The 18775-nt window shown below is 35.4% G+C and overlaps 1 protein-coding gene and 2 pseudogenes across 1 annotated transcript; all 3 read right to left on the bottom strand.

Annotated features, from left to right (window-relative positions):
- Window positions 1-436: 436 nt before the first annotated feature.
- On the bottom strand, window positions 437-17910 carry LOC107944160 (7-deoxyloganetic acid glucosyl transferase-like; annotated as a pseudogene).
- LOC121222609 (7-deoxyloganetic acid glucosyl transferase-like) lies at window positions 5584-7457 on the bottom strand (annotated as a pseudogene).
- LOC121222608 (7-deoxyloganetic acid glucosyltransferase) lies at window positions 10263-12142 on the bottom strand. Its single transcript, XM_041103713.1, has one exon. It carries the CDS (start codon window positions 11139-11141, stop codon window positions 10299-10301), a length of 843 nt encoding a protein of 280 aa, XP_040959647.1. The 5' UTR covers window positions 11142-12142; the 3' UTR covers window positions 10263-10298.
- Window positions 17911-18775: the final 865 nt, after the last annotated feature.

Below are 18775 nucleotides of genomic sequence, written 5' to 3'. Positions count from 1 at the left end.
TTTAATAAATTTCATCCCATCTGAACATATATCATCCCCCTTTCCTCGAAAAAATTCATACTCGAATATTGTCTTTGATTGGATCTTGGTTTGATTTGTTTGGCCTTTGACACTATTGTTCAGCTTTGAGATGATGTGAACTCATCACATCCATTAGTCTGAAACTGGTTGTTGGGTCATGGGGCTTGCATCATTCCTCAATTACTCAGTTAGTCACAACTTAACTTGCAATTGAGTTGTTTGTAATTTACCTATTTTATTGGCATATTTTGATAGGATTAAGTAACTATTATTGCACATCTTTTTAAGGTTAATAATAAAAAAATTTTGGTGATTGTAATTGATCAAGATATTCAATCATGTAAGGATATTTTGAAAATTTTTACTGCTATTCAATTACTTTGTTTAAAGAGATATTGCAATAAAAAAATTAAAATGAAGAGAACCCGCCAACGGCTGGGTGGTTCAAAGCTCATTTTGTGAGTTTTTTCAAGCTCATTATTCTAATATCTTCAACTAAACAGTCCAAATTACTATAAGAAGACCCACCAACATTAACACTTTGATTGGTTACCTTAGCCATTTCAGATGCGGATTTTGCGAACTCCTCCTTTCGATCCACCATCACATCCTTTACCATTTTCTCCACTATCTTGCTATCACATACATCCTTCATATCCAACCCTATTTTCCACACCACACTCACAACCCTACTATTCACGTGTTGGTCAGCAAACTGAGGCCAGCAAATCATAGGCACCCCTGGGACAACGCTCTCTAAAGTCGAGTTCCATCCATTATGCGTAAAGAACCCGCCAATGGCCGGGTGGTTCAAGACTGCCTCTTGTGGTGCCCAATTTACAATGTAACCTCGATCCTTACTCTTCTCCATAAGCTCCATTACAACATCCTCCCCTTCACCATCTTTCCAATCACGGAATTTGGCCTTACAACAAGCAAGAACTTCGTTTTACTGTTAAGAAGTCCATACCAAAGCTCAACAAGTTGCTCCCTTGACATGCTCGTAATGCTACCAAAACTTACATAGATAACAGATCGACCCGGTTGCTTATTGAGCCAAAAGATGCAGCTTTTATCCACTTCCCAAAGTGTATTCGAGAAGTGATCATATGACTCTCCATGTTTTGCATTGAGTCTAGTGTTTAATTGAGCATGTAAGGGTCCAACGGCATAGACACGAGGGCATTTGGTGCGTATTTGAGATAGTATAGGCCCATAGAGCTCTTCGGCGGTGTTGAGTATCAAGGCATCGGCTTGAAGGCTCTTTCGTGTCTGTTCTACGACTAGCTTCATAAATATTGAATCTTCAGTGTCCAGTTTTCGACAAAAAGTAGGAAGGTCTCGACATCGAAGATAAGTTTCCATGCCTGGCACTGTCGTCATTAACCGGTCCATGTCTTCAGTTCCTTCAATTGTTTAACAAAAACCCATTTACTAGTGTCAATGATCACAAACCCAATTAATTCAAACTCATATCAGATTTAATTTATTTAATCATATAAATTTAACAACTCAAATTTGAAATGATCTAAGCTCAAACATGATCACAACTTCGAACGACTTGAACTTAAAAATAACGGGAACAAATTATTCATGGTGGTCCAAACTTAAGTATTAAACCCGAATGGAAAAAATCCTGAAATGATTCAACTTGAAAATCGACACAAAAATACCCAGCTAGCTAACCTAAAGTGACCCGAAAACAAAATAACAAAAATAATTCGAATTTAAAAGTTAAATTAGTAAATCTAATTGACAAGAACCATTGAAACTTAAAATCATTCAAACATGAAATGATTTAAAAATTTTAAATTCCGAATTAATCCAACTTAAACCAAATCAACTCGCCTAATTAACAGGAATATTCCAAATGTCTTTCTCGTTAATTTCTTCAACATGCTTGTCAAATCATTTCGACTTAAGGTTTTGTGTTATTCTAAGTTAAAAACAGTGCTAAACATGGTATAATAAACAAAGTTGATGAGAAAGAAGAGGATTTACCATTGATAGGAAGCTCCCCAACTTGGATTATATCAGGGATAGAATAATAAACCCAGAAACTACAAGGACTGCTGGTACAAAAAAAAATAATGGGGATTCCAACCTCCTTTGCAACATCAAGAGCAAAGCCTAAAAGCCCATCTGCAATTATGCAATCTACTGGTGGGCTACTATTCACAAGTACCTCTCTCAAACTTTGCTTCATTTAGGTTCCATGGTATCTTCAAACATATCAAGGAACCAGCTCCCTGACCTAGGATGATCAAGAGGGAGACCATCGGTTATGGTCTTGAATTCGAACCCTGGGTATCTTTCAAAATGGGCAGCAATATTGTTGAACTTGACCAAGCGTTCATGGTTGTGGTGGGAGTTGAGGAAAGTGAGCTTGAAGCCGGCGATAGCTAGCAGTTCAGCTAGCTTAATCATGGAGTTTATATGGCCTTGTATTGGGAGGGGGAAGATGAGGACATGTGGAAGACGGGGTTGAGAGGATCGATCCTGCTCCTCCATCTAATTGGATGATCTGTTTTGAGGGGCTTTTTGAGTTTTATGTGCTTAAGAATCGACAATTTGGAAGCTATTTCATGGCCAAAAGATGTCTTTGGTTAAGGTGGAGAATGTATTAATTTATAAGTTAAGAAATAAATGATATATTTATCATATTTTTAGGAAACCAATTAGGCTCTTATCTATCCAAGAGTAGAAAACTTTTTCATGTCTAAAATTAACTTGTAATTCTTATAATGATTAAAATATAATTTCATTATTTTTAATAGTTTATATTTTTATAATTTTTGAAAGATAATTATTCAATTACTTTGTTTTATTGTATAGTTTTTTCCGTTCGCATCGCTTGTACAAATTGAAAACTTTTCTTCCCCTTTTCTTTTACGGTTCAATTTCTTTTCATATTTACGAGCCAAAGTCCAAATAACATTCTTCTTCGATCTCCAACACTGACTGTCAGATCGACTTGGATCTATGTTAAGTTCTTCTATTTTTTAATGGGTACTGATCTACCATATTATTCGTCGAATTGTTGTTTGAAGCTTGTAAACCAAACTTAAAGCTAATGACTTAAACAAAATCTTTTGAATAGTTTAGTGATTATTTTGTATCTAATTAATTAATCAAAATATAAACTTATTAATATTTAATAACCTTGGATCTAATTTAAAAAAAAAAATCCATCTTCATCGCATGCCATGTGACTGCAAGTTAATTAATTACAACATGTTCTTTTATGTCTTTAATAAAACAATCGAAATTGCAGCAAGGGCCGCCGACAGATTTCTCAGTCTCTTCTTTGTTTTCAACCATATCAATTTCATTCACCATTTTCGTTAAAGCAATTTTCCTATACGAAACATCTTTATTCCCCTTCACTAGCTACTTCGGGCAGGGACAGAATCAAGAGAAAACATTATTGGATAATAGTCCCCACCATTTTGATACCAAATTATTTAAGTTCAATTTTAGTAAAAAAATTAATATATTTTAATTAATTTCAATCAATATCGATTTATATTGATAATTATCGTAACTCTTATCAATTAATACGAGATATTAGTATTTTCAACTAATTTTTAATTTTTTTTTATCAATTGAAAATCATATATTAGTATAAAAGCAAACAAATACGATTATTACTTTAAAAGTTGACAAAGATGTAAAAGATAATTAAAGAAATTAGGGTCAAATTGTTTAACTCGAAATTAGCAGGAACCTAGGAAATAATTTAATAAAAAAAGTGGGGAAGGGAAAGGCCCCTTATTTTGTTGTCCCTATCTCAAAATTTCACGTTTTTAACAATTTTTATTCACCATTCTTATGTCCTCAATTAGACAGTTCTAATTATAATACGAAGACCTACCAATATTCACAGATCTTTTGGCTAATTTAGCAAATTCAGCAGCTGATTTCAAAATCTCCTCCCTTTTTTCCACCATTAAATCATTCACCATTTGCTCCACAACTCTCCTATCACACACATCCTTCATATCTAATCCTAATTAATTTCCAGACTTCCTCCACAAACCTACTGTTCAATTGTTGGTCACCAAAGCAAGGCCAACAAATAATGAAGTCTTGGTGATGGATCTGCAGCTATGGGTTTTCTTCTTAATATTGAAGGTGCTGTTAATTCTATTTCTGGTTTTTAAGCTGTAGGTGGAGTAATATGTGATGGGAAGAGAAATTAGATTTTGGACTATAATCACTTTTTGGAGAAATATTCGTTTGTAGCTGTTGACTTTTGGGACATATTAAATAGTTTACACATATTAAAAAAATAAGGATATGATAAGATTATCATTTATTCTAATAGTCTTGAGGTCGTAACAGCTATTAGCGATAATAAGCTTGAAAAAACTAACCTTAATTAGGATGATTCAACATATCCTTGCTAAAAAGAAGATATGATCATTGAGATACGTTCCTAAAATGAATAATAAAAGTGCAGACATATTAACAAAAATAACCCTCTTGAATAATGAAATTTTATATATATTTGATAGCTGTCACGGAGATTAAGATATTCTAAAAGATGAGAGCACTAGACACAATTTATTTATTGTTTTGATTATTATAAAAAAAAATTGCATTTGCATCAAATCAGCCTGCAATTAAAGACAACATTGTCAAACTCGTACTTTTAAAACTTGCAAAAAGAAATCAGAAAGATTCAATCTTATTGCATGTCACGTGACTACAATTATTTATTACAGCATGATTTTATCATAGTTGCAATAATAAGGACTGTATAAGCCCAAATATCCCTCCGTCACTCGGACACGTGTCAATATCAGATGCATTATAGATCTTTTGTTGACTTCATTTGAAGTAACGCTTCAATAGACCACTCATTCCTCTTAGATGGAACCATCCACCTGTTTTAAGTATTAACATTCTCTTAGTATGAATGCACTCTTTATATGATAAGGAGTCCATTTAGGCACAATAATCTCATATTGATAAGGTCCCATGATTTACGCCTATAAATATCCTTTACACATTTTGCGGGATTGAATGTTTATCTGACCATGTCATATCAATGGACAAGAGAAAATATTCTAAGGAATGATGCAAAAAGATCCTTTTTTTTAGCACTCTAGAGTTACCGAGCAATTGTCTTCTTGGTTAGTCTGTCATTTTGTTCTTGTTTCGACTCTCAACCTCTTTAGGTGAATTGGCCTCCATTGCACCATCTTGACCTCCTCCTTATCTTCCTTCCTTGTTGTATGTTGTATCAACAAATATATAGGATAAAATAATAACTTTATATAATGAGTAGGGTGGAGCAAAGAAAATAATAATTATAAACACTTCATACATATAATGCAAAAAAAGAAACCATCTTTACCATGCATTCACATTTTAAGAAAAGAAATAAAAGCCCGCTCCCGTTCTATTGTGTTTATTGGGGGGATGTATTGATGCTACTATCGAAGGGGAGTTCTCCTTTTGCATGCTTATTACTGTTAAGTATTCTGTTTATTCATAATGTTTGCTACTTGCTACTTCTTTATGTTAGCTCATTTTATGAAGATAATACTCTAGTTGTTAGTGTCAAAGGGTGAGAATGTTTGTGTCATTGATAAAGGTTGAGGCGGATGAATGTGGAAGTGTATTGTAAAGTTTATTAAGTCGCGAATTTTACTTAGGGTTCTAGACGTTAGGAAATAAACTTAGATTTTGACATAATCTGAAAAGCAATCAAATCCAAGATAGATAAATTTCGAACGCCATGAAGAATCTCTACCCAGATATGCCTGGATCCCATCCAAAAAGGCGTTGCAAGTTTGTTGATTTCCTAAACTTGAAAGTTGACAGCTTTGGTGTATGAAATTTAATAAATTTCATCCCATCCGAACATATATCATCCCCTTTCCTCGAAAAAATTCATACTCGAATATTGTCTTTGATTGGATCTTGGTTTGATTTGTTTGGCCTTTGACACTATTGTTCAGCTTTGAGATGATGTGAACTCATCACATCCATTAGTCTGAAATTGGTTGTTGGGTCATGGGGCTTGCATCATTCGTCAATTACTCAGTTAGTCACAACTTAACTTGCAATTGAGTTGTTTGTAATTTACCTATTTTATTGGCATATTTTGATAGGATTTAAGTAACTATTGTTGTACATCTTTTTAAGGTTATTTTGAAAAGTTTTACTGCTATTCAATTACTTTGTTTAAAGAGATATTACTTCATAATTTAATCTTCAATGTCAAGTTTTCGACAAAAAGTTGGAAGATCTGGACATCGAAGATAAGTTTCCATGCCTGGCACTGTCGTTATTAGCCGGTCCATGTCTTCACTTCCTTCAATTGTATAACAAAAACCCATTTACTAGTGTCAATTATCACAAACCCAATTAATTGAAACTCATATCAGATTCAAATTTATTTAATCATAGAACTTTAACAATTTAAATTCGAAATAATCTAAACTCAAATATGATCACAACTTCGAACGACTCGAACTTATAAACAACGGGTACAAGTTACCCAAAGTGGTTTAAACTTAAGTATTAAATCAGAATAAAAACAATCCTGAAATGATTCAACTTGAAAATCGACACAAAAATACCCAGCTAGCTAACCTAAAGTGACCCGAAAACAAAATAACCAAAAATAATTCGAATTTAAAAGTTAAATTAGTAAATCTAAATGACAAGAACCCGTTGAAACTCAAAATCATTCAAACATGAAATGATTTAAAAATTTTAAATTTCGAATTAATCCTACATAAACCAAATCAACTCGCCTAATTAACAGGAATATTCCAAATGTCTTTCTCGTTAATTTCTTCAACATGCTTGTCAAATCATTTCGACTTAAGGTTTTGTGTTATTCTAAGTTAAAAACAGTGCTAAACATGGTACAATAAACAAAGTTGATGAGAAAGAAGTGGATTTACCATTGATGGGAAGCTCCCCAGCTTGGATTATATCAGGGATAGAATAAGAAACCCTGAAACAACAAGAACTGCTGGTATGAAAAAAAAAATAATGGGGATTCCAACCTCCTTTGCAACATCAAGAGCAAAGCCTAAAAACCCATCTGCAATTACGCAATCTACTGGTGGGCTGCTATTCACAAGTACCTCTCTCAAACTTTGCTTCATCTTAGGTTCCATGGTTTCTTCAAACATATCAAGGAACCAGCTCCCTGACCTAGGATGATCAAGAGGGAGACCATCGGTTATGGTCTTGAATTCGAACCCTGGGTATCTTTCAAAATGGGCAGCAATATTGTTGAACTTGACCAAGCGTTTATGGTTGTGGTGGGAGTTGAGGAAAGTGAGCTTGAAGCCGGCGATAGGTAGCAGTTCAGCCAGCTTAATCATGGTGTTTATATGGCCCTGTAATGGGAGGGGGAAGATGAGGACATGTGGAGGACGGGGTTGAGAGGATCGATCCTGCTCCTCCATCTAATTGGATGATCTGTTTTGAGGGGCTTTTTGACTTTTATGTGCTTAAGAATCAACAATTTGGAAGCTATTTAATGGCCAAAAGATGTCTTTGGCTAAGGTGGAGAATGTATTAATTTATAAGTTAAGAAATAAATGATATATTTATCATATTTTTAGGAAACCAATTAGGTTCTTATCTATCCAAGAGTAGAAAACTTTTTCATGTCTAAAATTAACTTGTAATTCTTATAATGATAAAAATATAATTTCATTATTTTTAATAGTTTATAATTTTATAATTTTTAAAAGATTAAATCAAAATTTTATCATTTTAAGGGGTTAAAGTGTAATTTTATCTCTTATAATTTAAAATTTCAAAAATTTTAAAAGACCTACATGAAAAAATTTTCATTTAGGGGGATGAAGGCCCCTGTCAGCCCCTTTAGCTACGTCCATGTACCTATCCTCGATGACCTTATTGTTATTCTGCTCGGAAGAGTTTACTGATATTAAGCTCGGATGAGCTTACTGTTTATCGCTCGTATGAGCACACATGTATAAGAATTGACGGTTTACCATTCAGTACACTTCGTGTGCACCACCCGCGTATCCTACGATATTTTAGATGGTTCAATGGGCATAGTATTATTACGAGATTATACAAGTCCGATATGACAAGTACAAGTTGGTGTCAAAAGTGCAAGCTTGGAGGACACAAGGGTTGAAATGCAAAAAAAAAGAGATTTTATTCTATCAGACTCTATTTTAATTATATTAGGATAATTAATATTAAGATAATTATTAAAGATTATTTAATTTTAGGATTTTATTTTATTTATCTTTATTTATCTTCAATTAAATGTATTTATCTTTTGGGAATTTAAGTAGGATTAGACTATCTCTTCTAGCACTATAAATAGGGGGTGAAGTGATTCAAAAGAGATGGATCTTTTTCTGTAAACACTCTCTTCCCAAAAGTGTAGCCTTTTGTTCTTCTCATATTTCCTTTCAATAAAATCTCTATTTTTATTATATTTATTTTCTTTTCCACCACAACCATGAGCCACTAAACCCATCTAGCCGAAGGTTGTCGATATTCCCCAAAAAGGGTTCTTGAGGCTTAGAGTCCGTACTTAGCCTCCTCGCTGAGTATTCATCGTTTCTCCGCACTACGGGGTAGATGTTTCTGTCCTTGTCCCTTAAGAAGTAAGCTTTTCAACGAATGCAAATGCGGCCGCTTTGTATGTTTTGGGAAGGTTGCACAGTCGGTTTGTTAGCTTACTGCGTCAGAGGTTGGCAAGCCCAAGAGACAAAGGCGTGGGATTCGCCATTGAGAAGTGTTGATCTAGCATAAGACAATCCCATAGAAGCGATTGTTGGCTAGAGTCAGGTTCCACTAAATTGTAAATCTAAATCCTTGGAGCTGGTGGTCGTAGGCGTCCTCTTCCACTATAACTGGCTTATTCGGTCTGGGAAGGATAATCTAAAAGGTGAGGATTTAAACCTAAGGCGGAATGAGACAACTGGAGGTTGGAATCTCCCATAAGAATTTCCTTTATCTCAACTCTATTTTTAATCTCTCGTATTTTAGATTCAATATTCTTAATTCTGTTTTTATTTTATTTTTTATTTCCAGATCCAAACCTTTAATTTTGTTATTTCTTATTTTTTTTTCAGGCACGCAGGTTTTCTTGGGCAAGATTTTGCCTGGGATTTCAAGGAACATGATATTGTGCAAATCCAGTCCTTAAGAATTTGACCCTGCTTCCCTTTTACTATTCTTTTTCATTATTTATTAGGGATAAGATATTTTTGGTGTTTTCAATGACCGCATCAAGTAGGGTGGAGCAAAGAAAATAATTATTATAACCACTTCATACCTATAGTGCAAAAAAAAAACCATCTTTACCATGCATTCACATCTTAAGAAAAGAAATAAAAGTCCGCTCCCCTTCTATTGTGTTTATTGGGGGGATGTATTGATGCTACCATCGAAGGGGAGTTCTCCTTTTGCATGCTTATTACTGTTAAGTATTCTGTTTATTCATAATGTTTGCTACTTGCTACTTCTTTATTTTAGCTCATTTTATGAATATAATACTCTAGTTGTTAGTGTCAAAGGGTGAGAATGTTAGTGTCATTGATAAAGGTTGAGGCAGATGAATGTGGAAGTGGATCGTAAAGTTTATTTAAGTCGTGAATTCGACTTAGGGCTCTAGACGTTAGGAAAGAAACTTGGATTTTGACATAATCTGAAACGCAATCAAATCCAAGTTAGATAAATTTCGAACACCATGAAGAGTCTCAACCCAGATATGCCTGGATCTCATCCAAAAAGGCGTTGCAAGTTTGTTGATTTCCTAAACTTGAAAGTTGACAGCTTTGGTGAATGAAATGTAATAAATTTCATCCCATTCATACATATATCATTCCCCTTTTCTCGAAAAAATTCATACTCGAATATTGTTTTTGATTGGATCTTGGTTTGATTTGTTTGACCTTTGACACTATTGTTGGGCTTTAAGGCAATGTGAATCATCACATTCATTAGTCTGAAATTGGGTCTTGAGACTTGCATCATTCGTCAATTACTCAGTTAGTCACAACTCAATTTGCAATTAAGTTGTTTATAAATTACCTATTTTATTGGCATATTTTGATAGGATTTAAGTAACTATTGTTGTACATATTTTTAAGGTTAATAATAAAAAAATTTGGTGATTGTAATTGATCAAGTTATTCAATCATGTAAGGATATTTTGAAAAGTTTTACTGCTATTCAATTACTTTGTTTAAAGAGATATTGCAATAAAAAAATTAAAATGAAGAGAACCCGCCAACGGCTGGGTGGTTCAAAGCTCATTTTGTGAGTTTTTTCAAGCTCATTATTCTAATATCTTCAACTAAACAGTCCAAATTACTATAAGAAGACCCACCAACATTAACACTTTGATTGGTTACCTTAGCCATTTCAGATGCGGATTTTGCAAACTCCTCCTTTCGATCCACCATCACATCATTTACCATTTTCTCAACTATCTTTCTATCACATACATCCTTCATATCCAACCCTATTTTCCACACCTCACTCACAACCCTATTATTCACGTGTTGGTCAGTAAAGTAAGGCCAGCAAATCATAGGCACCCGTGCGACGATGCTCTCCAAAGTCGAGTTCCATCCATTATGCGTAAAGAACCCGCCAACGGCTGGGTGGTTCAAGACCGCCTCTTGTGGTGCCCAATTTACAATGTAACCTCGATCCTTACTCTTCTCCATAAGCTCCATTACAACATCCTCCCCTTCACCATCTTTTCCAATCACGGAATTTGGCCTTACAATAAACAAGAACTTCGTTTTACTGTTAAGAAGTCCATAGCAAAGCTCTAAAAGTTGCTCCCTTGACATGCTCGTAATGCTACCAAAACTTACATAGATAACAGATCGATTTGGTTGCTTATTGAGCCAAAAGATGCAGCTTTTATCCACTTCCCAAAGTGTATTCGAGAAATGATCATATAATTCTCCATGTTTTACATTGAGTCTAGTGTTTAATTGAGCATGTAAGGGTCCAACGGCATAGACACGAGGGCATTTGGTGCATATTTGAGATACTATAGGCCCATCGAGCTCTTCGGCGGTGTTGAGTATCAAGGCATCTGCTTGAAGGCTCTTTCGTGTCTTTTTTACGACTAGCTTCATAAATGAATCTTCAATGTCCAGTTTTCGACAAAATGTAGGAAGTTTGTTGATTTCCTAAACTTGAAAGTTGACAACTTTGGTGAATGAAACTTAATAAATTTCATCCCATCCATACATATATCATCCCCCTTTCCTCGAAAAAATTCATACTCGAATATTATCATTGATTGAATCTTGGTTTGACTTGTTTGGCCTTTGACACTATTGTTAAGCTTTGAGGTAATGTGAACTCATCACATCCATTAGTCTGAAATTGGGTCTTGAGTTCGTCAATTACTTGGTAATTAGTCTGAAAAGCAATCAAATCCAAGATAGATAAATTTCGAACGCCATGAAGAATCTCTACCCAGATATGCCTGGATCCCATCCAAAAAGGCACTGCAAGTTTGTTGATTTCCTAAACTTGAAAGTTGACAGCTTTGGTGTATGAAATTTAATAAATTTCATCCCATCCGAACATATATCATCCCCCTTTCCTCGAAAAAATTCATACTCGAATATTGTCTTTGATTGGATCTTGGTTTGATTTGTTTGGCCTTTGACACTATTGTTGAGCTTTGAGATGATGTGAACTCATCACATCCATTAGTCTGAAACTGGTTGTTGGGTCATGGGGCTTGCATCATTCCTCAATTACTCAGTTAGTCACAACTTAACTTGCAATTGAGTTGTTTGTAATTTACCTATTTTATTGGCATATTTTGATAGGATTTAAGTAACTATTGTTGTACATATTTTTAAGCTTAATAATAAAAAAATTGGTGATTGTAATTGATAAAGATATTCAATCATGTAAGGATATTTTGAAAAGTTTTACTGCTATTCAATTACTTTGTTGAAAGAGATATTGCAATAAAAAAAATTAAAATGAAGAGAACCCGCCAACGGCTGGGTGGTTCAAAGCTCATTTTGTGAGTTTTTTCAAGCTCATTATTCTAATATCTTCTACTAAACAGTCCAAATTACTATAAGAAGACCCACCAACATTAACACTTTGATTGCTTACCGTAGCCATTTCAGATGCGGATTTTGCAAACTCCTTCTTTCGATCCACCTGTTGAATATTGGCAATATCCCACATTAGGAAAAGATAGAAATGGAGGGGGTTTGGTTTGTTATATATAGAACCCCTCCCCCTTTGGTTGTATCATCCCAAAATCTTCTCCTTTGTAATATTTCTAGAAGAAATATTGATTTGGTAGTGTCCGAGGACGTAAGCTAAATTGGCCGAACCTCGTTAAATCTCTGGTATTTTATTTCTTATTTGTTTGCTTATATTTAATAGCTTTATGTTGGTTATATTTATTTAGTTATTATTGCTATAAATATCTAAGTGAGTTCTGTCTAGTTGTTGGGTTTTAAGCGGGACCATTTGTGACCCCTCCAATTTAACTGGGAATTTTCTTAGTATAATTGTTGGCATAATAATTATCTAAATATTTCTGATAATATTGTTATTAATATTATCGTCGCTTCCGCAACAATTGGTATCCGAGCCAAGGTTTTGTAGTATGCTCTGTGTTTGCAGCTTAGTCTGATCTTACACATCAGAAACATTTCCGAAAGCTTGTGGGTATTCCGCATTTGGTGGCTATTAAATAGAAGCTATGGCAAAAATGACAGAAGAAAAACCATCCATATCAACAACTTCCACTTCGTACATTTTGCCGAGGATTGGAACTGCAAATACGAGATTTGTAGTGGAAATTTTTGATGGAACAGGTCATTTCGGCATGTGGCAAAGTGAGCTTCTAGATGCCCTCTTTCAACAGGGTCTAGATATTGCCATTGAGGAAGAAAAACCAGTAGGGGTTGATGATAAAGAATGGAAGACCATCAACCGATTGGCATGTGGTACAATTCGATCATGTCTTTCCAGAGAGCAAAAGTATACATTCAGTAAAGAGACTTCTGCAAGTAAATTGTGGAAAGCATTGGAGGAGAAATTCTTGAAGAAGAACAGTCAAAATAAGTTGCATATGAAGAAAAGACTGTTTCGTTTCAATTATGTTCCTGGTACCACGATGAACGAGCACATTACCAATTTTAATCAGCTGGTGGCTGATTTGTTGAATTTGGATGTGACTTTTGAAGACGAAGACTTGGCGTTAATGTTGTTGGGATCGCTTCCTGAGGAGTTTGAGTACCTTGAAACTACTCTACTTCATGGAAAATCGGAAGTAACTTTCAATGAAGTAACTGCTGCATTGTATAGCTATGAACTACGCCGAAAGGATAAGTTGAAAGGTTCAGGTGAAGCAGCAGTGGAAGCATTGGTAACAAGAGGTCATCAGCAAAGTCAGTCTAAGGGGAAGAGAAGAAAGTCCAAAGGTCGAGCTGTTGCCAAAGATGAATGTTCTTTTTGCAAAGAAAAAGGACATTGGAAGAAAGATTGTCCAAAATTGAAGAAAAAAGGGAAGACTCCGCAAGATGCAAATGTTGCAGAATGCAATAGTGAAGCAGAGTCAGACTTTTCTCTTAGTATGACATCTTCAACATTATATGCAGATGAGTGGATCATGGATTCTGGTTGTTCCTATCATATGTGTCCCATTCGGGAATGGTTCTTTGAATTTCAAAAACTAGATGAAGGGGTTGTTTACATGGGTAATGATAACACATGTAAAATAGCCGGGATAGGTTCAATTAAACTGAGGAGTCATGATGGATCTACTAGAATTTTGCGGGATGTACGATATGTCCCAAAGTTGAAGAAGAATCTCATCTCTTTGGGGTCGTTAGAATCTAAAGGCCTAGTTGTGACAATACGAGATGGAGTTCTTAAAGCAACTTCAGGAGCATTGGTGATGTTGAAAGGCATAAGAAAGAACAATCTGTATTACTACCAAGGTAGTACAGTGGTTGGGAAAACAGCAGCAGCAATTACGAGTACCAAGAAGGACGCTGAGGCAACACAGCTGTGGCATATGCGTTTGGGCCATGCTGGTGAAAAATCCTTGCAAACTCTAGCCAAGCAAGGATTATTGGAAGGTACAAAGACTTGCAAACTTGAATTTTGCGAGCATTGTGTTCTGGGAAAACAACGAAGGGTGAAATTTGGCACTGGGATTCACAATACTAAAGGTATTCTGGATTATGTGCATTCTGATGTATGGGGACCGTTCAAGACTCCATCACTTGGAGGAAGACGTTATTTTGTCACCTTTATTGATGATTTTTCCAGACGAGTTTGGGTGTTTCCTATGAAGAACAAAGATGAGGTGCTTGAAGTTTTCCTTAAGTGGAAAACTAAAGTTGAAAATCAGACAGGAAGGAAGATTAAGGTTCTCCGATCAGACAACGGTGGAGAATATAAAAGCGATCCTTTCCTGAAGATATGCCAAGATTGTGGCATAGTAAGGCACTTCACCGTAGGTGGAACACCGCAACAGAATGGGGTGGCAGAGCGTATGAATCGAACGCTTGTGGAGAAAGTTCGATGTATGTTATCTAATGCTGGATTAGATAGAAAGTTTTGGACTGAGGCTGTGACGTACGCTCAACATCTCATCAATCATTTGCCATCATCTGCTATAAATGGCAAGACTCCTTTGGAGAAATGGTATGGAAAACCTGCTACTGATTATGACACCTTGCGCATTTTTGGTTCTATTGCATATTATCATGTGAAAGAATCAAAGTTAGATCCAAGAGCAAAGAAGGCTCTATTCATGGGCTTCAATGCTGGTGTTAAGGGATATCGTTTGTGGTGTCTAGAGGCAAAGAAGACGATAATCAGTAGGGATGTTACCTTTCATGAATCTGCCATGTTGAATAAGGTAAATCCAGAAGGAGTGAGTAGTACTTCGCAGCAGGTGGAGTGTACTCCGCAGCAGATGGAGTTTGAGCAGAGTGTGGTAATTCCAGCAAAAGGTACCACTAGTGATTCTTCATTGGCAGATGCAGAGTCAGATGAGGAAGAGGTTTCTACCCAAGAACCTCAACAGCAATCAGAGCCAAATGCAGTCAGAAGGCAGAGATGAGAAATTCAGAAACCTGCTCGTTTCACTGACATGGTAGCTTATGCACTTCCAGTTGTTGATAATATTCCATCCACTTACACCGAAGCCATTCAGAGTTTAGAGAATAATAGATGGTTAGGTGCAATGGAAGAGGAAATGCAATCTCTAGAGAAAAACAAGACGTGGAAGCTGGCACAACTACCAAAAGGGAAGAAGGCGATTGGTTGCAAATTTGAAGACACTATTGAAGTTTGTGTTATGAGAAGATGTTCGAAGATGTGGAATATCGCCAAGGTGGAGATTTGTTGAATATTGGCAATATCCCACATTAGGAAAAGATAGAAATGGAGGGGGTTTGGTTTGTTATATATAGAACCCCTCCCCCTTTGGTTGTATCATCCCAAAATCTTCTCCTTTGTAATATTTCTAGAAGAAATATTGATTTGGTAGTGTCCGAGGACGTAAGCTAAATTGGCCGAACCTCGTTAAATCTCTGGTATTTTATTTCTTATTTGTTTGCTTATATTTAATAGCTTTATGTTGGTTATATTTATTTAGTTATTATTGCTATAAATATCTAAGTGAGTTCTGTCTAGTTGTTGGGTTTTAAGCGGGACCATTTGTGACCCCTCCAATTTAACTGGGAATTTTCTTAGTATAATTGTTGGCATAATAATTATCTAAATATTTCTGATAATATTGTTATTAATATTATCGTCGCTTCCGCAACACCACCATCACATCATTTACCATTTTCTCCAGTATCTTTCTATCACATACATCCTTCATATCCAACCCTATTTTCCACACCTCACTCACAACCCTACTATTCACGTGTTGGTCAGCAAAGTAAGGCCAGCAAATCATAGGCACCCCTGCGACGAAGCTCTCCAAAGTCGAGTTCCATCCATTATGCGTAAAGAACCCGCCAAAGGCTGGGTGGTTCAAGACCTCCTCTTGTGGTGCCCAATTTACTATGTAACCTCGATCCTTACTCTTCTCCGTAAGCTCCATTACAACATCCTCCCCTTCACCATCTTTTCCAATCACGGAATTTGGCCTTACAACAAGCAAGAACTTCGTTTTACTGTTAAGAAGTCCATAGCAAAGCTCTACAAGTTGCTCCCTTGACGTGCTCGTAATGCTACCAAAACTTACATAGATAACAGATCGATTCGGTTGCTTATTGAGCCAACAGATGCAGCTTTTATCCACTTCCCAAAGTGTATTCGAGAAGTGATCATATGATTCTCCATGTTTTGCATTGAGTCTAGTGTTTAATTGAGCATGTAAGGGTCCAACGGCATAGACACGAGGGCATTTGGTGCGTATTTGAGATAGTATGGGCCCATCGAGCTCTTTGGCGGTGTTGAGTATCAAGGCATCGGCTTGAAGGCTCTTTCGTGTCGTTTTTACGACTAGCTTCATAAATATTGAATCTTCAAGGTCCAGTTTTCGACAAAAAGTAGGAAGATCTCGACATCGAAGATAAGTTTCCATGCCTGGAACTGTCGTTACTAATCGGTCCATGTCTTCAGTTACTTCAATTGTTTAACAAAAACCCATTTACTAGTGTCAATTATCACAAACCCAATTAATTCAAACTCATATCAGATTCAATTTATTTAATCATAGAAATTTAACAACTCAAATTTGAAATGATCTAAGCTCAAACATGATCACAGCTTCGAACAACTCAAACTTAAAAAACAACGGGAACAAATTACCCAAAGTGGTCGAAACTTAAGTATTAAACCTGAATGGAAAAAATCCTGAAATGATTCAACTTGAAAAACCCATCAATCTAGAATGATTTATATTCGGAATGACTCAAACCTAAAATAAAAGATACAAAAACTCAATTATCCTAAAGTAACCCAAAAATATAATGACCCAAAATAACTCAAATTTAAAAGTTAAATTAGTAAATCTAAATGACAACAACGAAACTGATTCCAATCCGAAACCAAACCTCTTGAAAAAATTGAAACATGAAATGATTTAAATTTTTTAAATTCCGAATTAATCAAACTTAAACCAAATCAACTCGCCTAACAGGAATATTCCAAATGTCTTTCTCGTTAATTTCTTCAACATGCTTGTAGAATCATTTCAACTTAAGGTTTTGTGTTATTCTAAATTAAAAACAGTGCTAAACATGGTACAATAAACAAAGTTAATGAAAAAGAAGTGGATTTACCATTGATAGGAAGCTCCCCAGCTTGGATTATATCAGGGATAGAATAACTAACCCAGAAACAACGAGGACTGCTGGTACGAAAAAAAATAATGGGGATTCCAAGCTCCTTTGCAACATCAAGAGCAAAGCTTAAAACCCCATCTCCAATTATGCAATCTACTGGCGGGCTACTATTCACAAGTACCTCTCTCAAACTTTCCTTCATCTTAAGTTCCATGGTATCTTCTAACGTATCAAGGAACCAGTTCCCTGACCTAGGATGATCAAGAGGGAGACCATCGGTTATGGTCTTGAATTGGAACCCTGGGTATCTTTCAGAATGGGCAGCAATATTGTTGAACTTGACCAAGCGCTCATGGTTGTGGTGGGAGTTGAGGAAAGTGAGCTTGAAGCCGGCGATAGCTAGCAGTTCAGCTAGCTTAATCATGGAGTTTATATGGCCTTGTAATGGAAAGGGGAAGACGAGGACATGTGGAGGACGGGATTGAGAGGATCGATCCTGCTCCATCTAATTGGAGGGTCTGTTTTGAGGGGCTTTTTGAGTTTTATGTGCTAAAGAATCGACATTTTGGAAGCTATTTAATGGCCAAAAGATGTCGTCTTTGGATAAGGTGGAGAATGTTGTCAATTTTTTTTTCACCAATATATTAATTTATAAGTTAAGAAATAAATGATATATTTATCATTTTTAGGAAACCAATTAGGCTCTTATCTAAGAGTAAAGTTAGAAAATTTTTTCATGTCTAAAATTAAATTATAATTTTTATAATGATAAAAATAGAATTTTATTATTTTTAATAGTTTATATTTTTATAATTTTTAAAAGATTAAATCAAAATTTTATCATTTTTAGGGGGTTAAAGTGTAATTTTATCTCTTATAATTTAAAATTTTAAAAATTTTAAAAGACCTACATGAAAAAAATTTCATTTAGGGGGATTAAGGCCCCTGTCAGCCCCTTTAGCTATGTCCATGTACCTATCCTCGATGATCTTACTGTTATTCTGCTCGGAAGAGTTTACTGATATTAAGCTCGGATGAGCTTACTGTTTATCGCTCGTATGAGGACACATGTATAAGAATTGACGGTTTACCATTTAGTACACTTTGTGTGCACTACCCGCGTATCCTACGATATTTTAGATGGTTCAATGGGCATAGTGTTATTACGGGATTATACAAGTCCGATTTGACAAGTACAGGTATTTGCATGGAAATGGTTGATATTTGATATACGACTAGATGTTACATGTATAGAGAATTTGATAAATTGATGAATTCATATATGATTTTCAGATTTATGTGAATACATGATTAACTTGATTATGGGTTGTATGATAGGCTTAGGCCAAACTGAATCGAATTATGTTTGGAGTTATTTACCTAAAATTTTAGTTATATGGTAAGTTTTATTCTTTGAATTACGAACTTGCTAAGCTTAATTGCTTATTCTGTTTATTTGTTCATGTTTT

Source organism: Gossypium hirsutum, chromosome D10 (assembly GCF_007990345.1).
Source record: "Gossypium hirsutum isolate 1008001.06 chromosome D10, Gossypium_hirsutum_v2.1, whole genome shotgun sequence".
In the NCBI taxonomy this organism is placed as follows: Eukaryota; Viridiplantae; Streptophyta; class Magnoliopsida; order Malvales; family Malvaceae; genus Gossypium; species Gossypium hirsutum.
This window is presented reverse-complemented; position numbering and strand designations above follow the sequence as displayed.

Excerpts from the sequence above, each read along its gene's own strand:
- LOC121222608 (XM_041103713.1), bottom strand. The coding sequence starts at position 11,141 with ATGAAGCTAGTCGTAAAAAAGACACGAAAGAGCCTTCAAGCAGATGCC.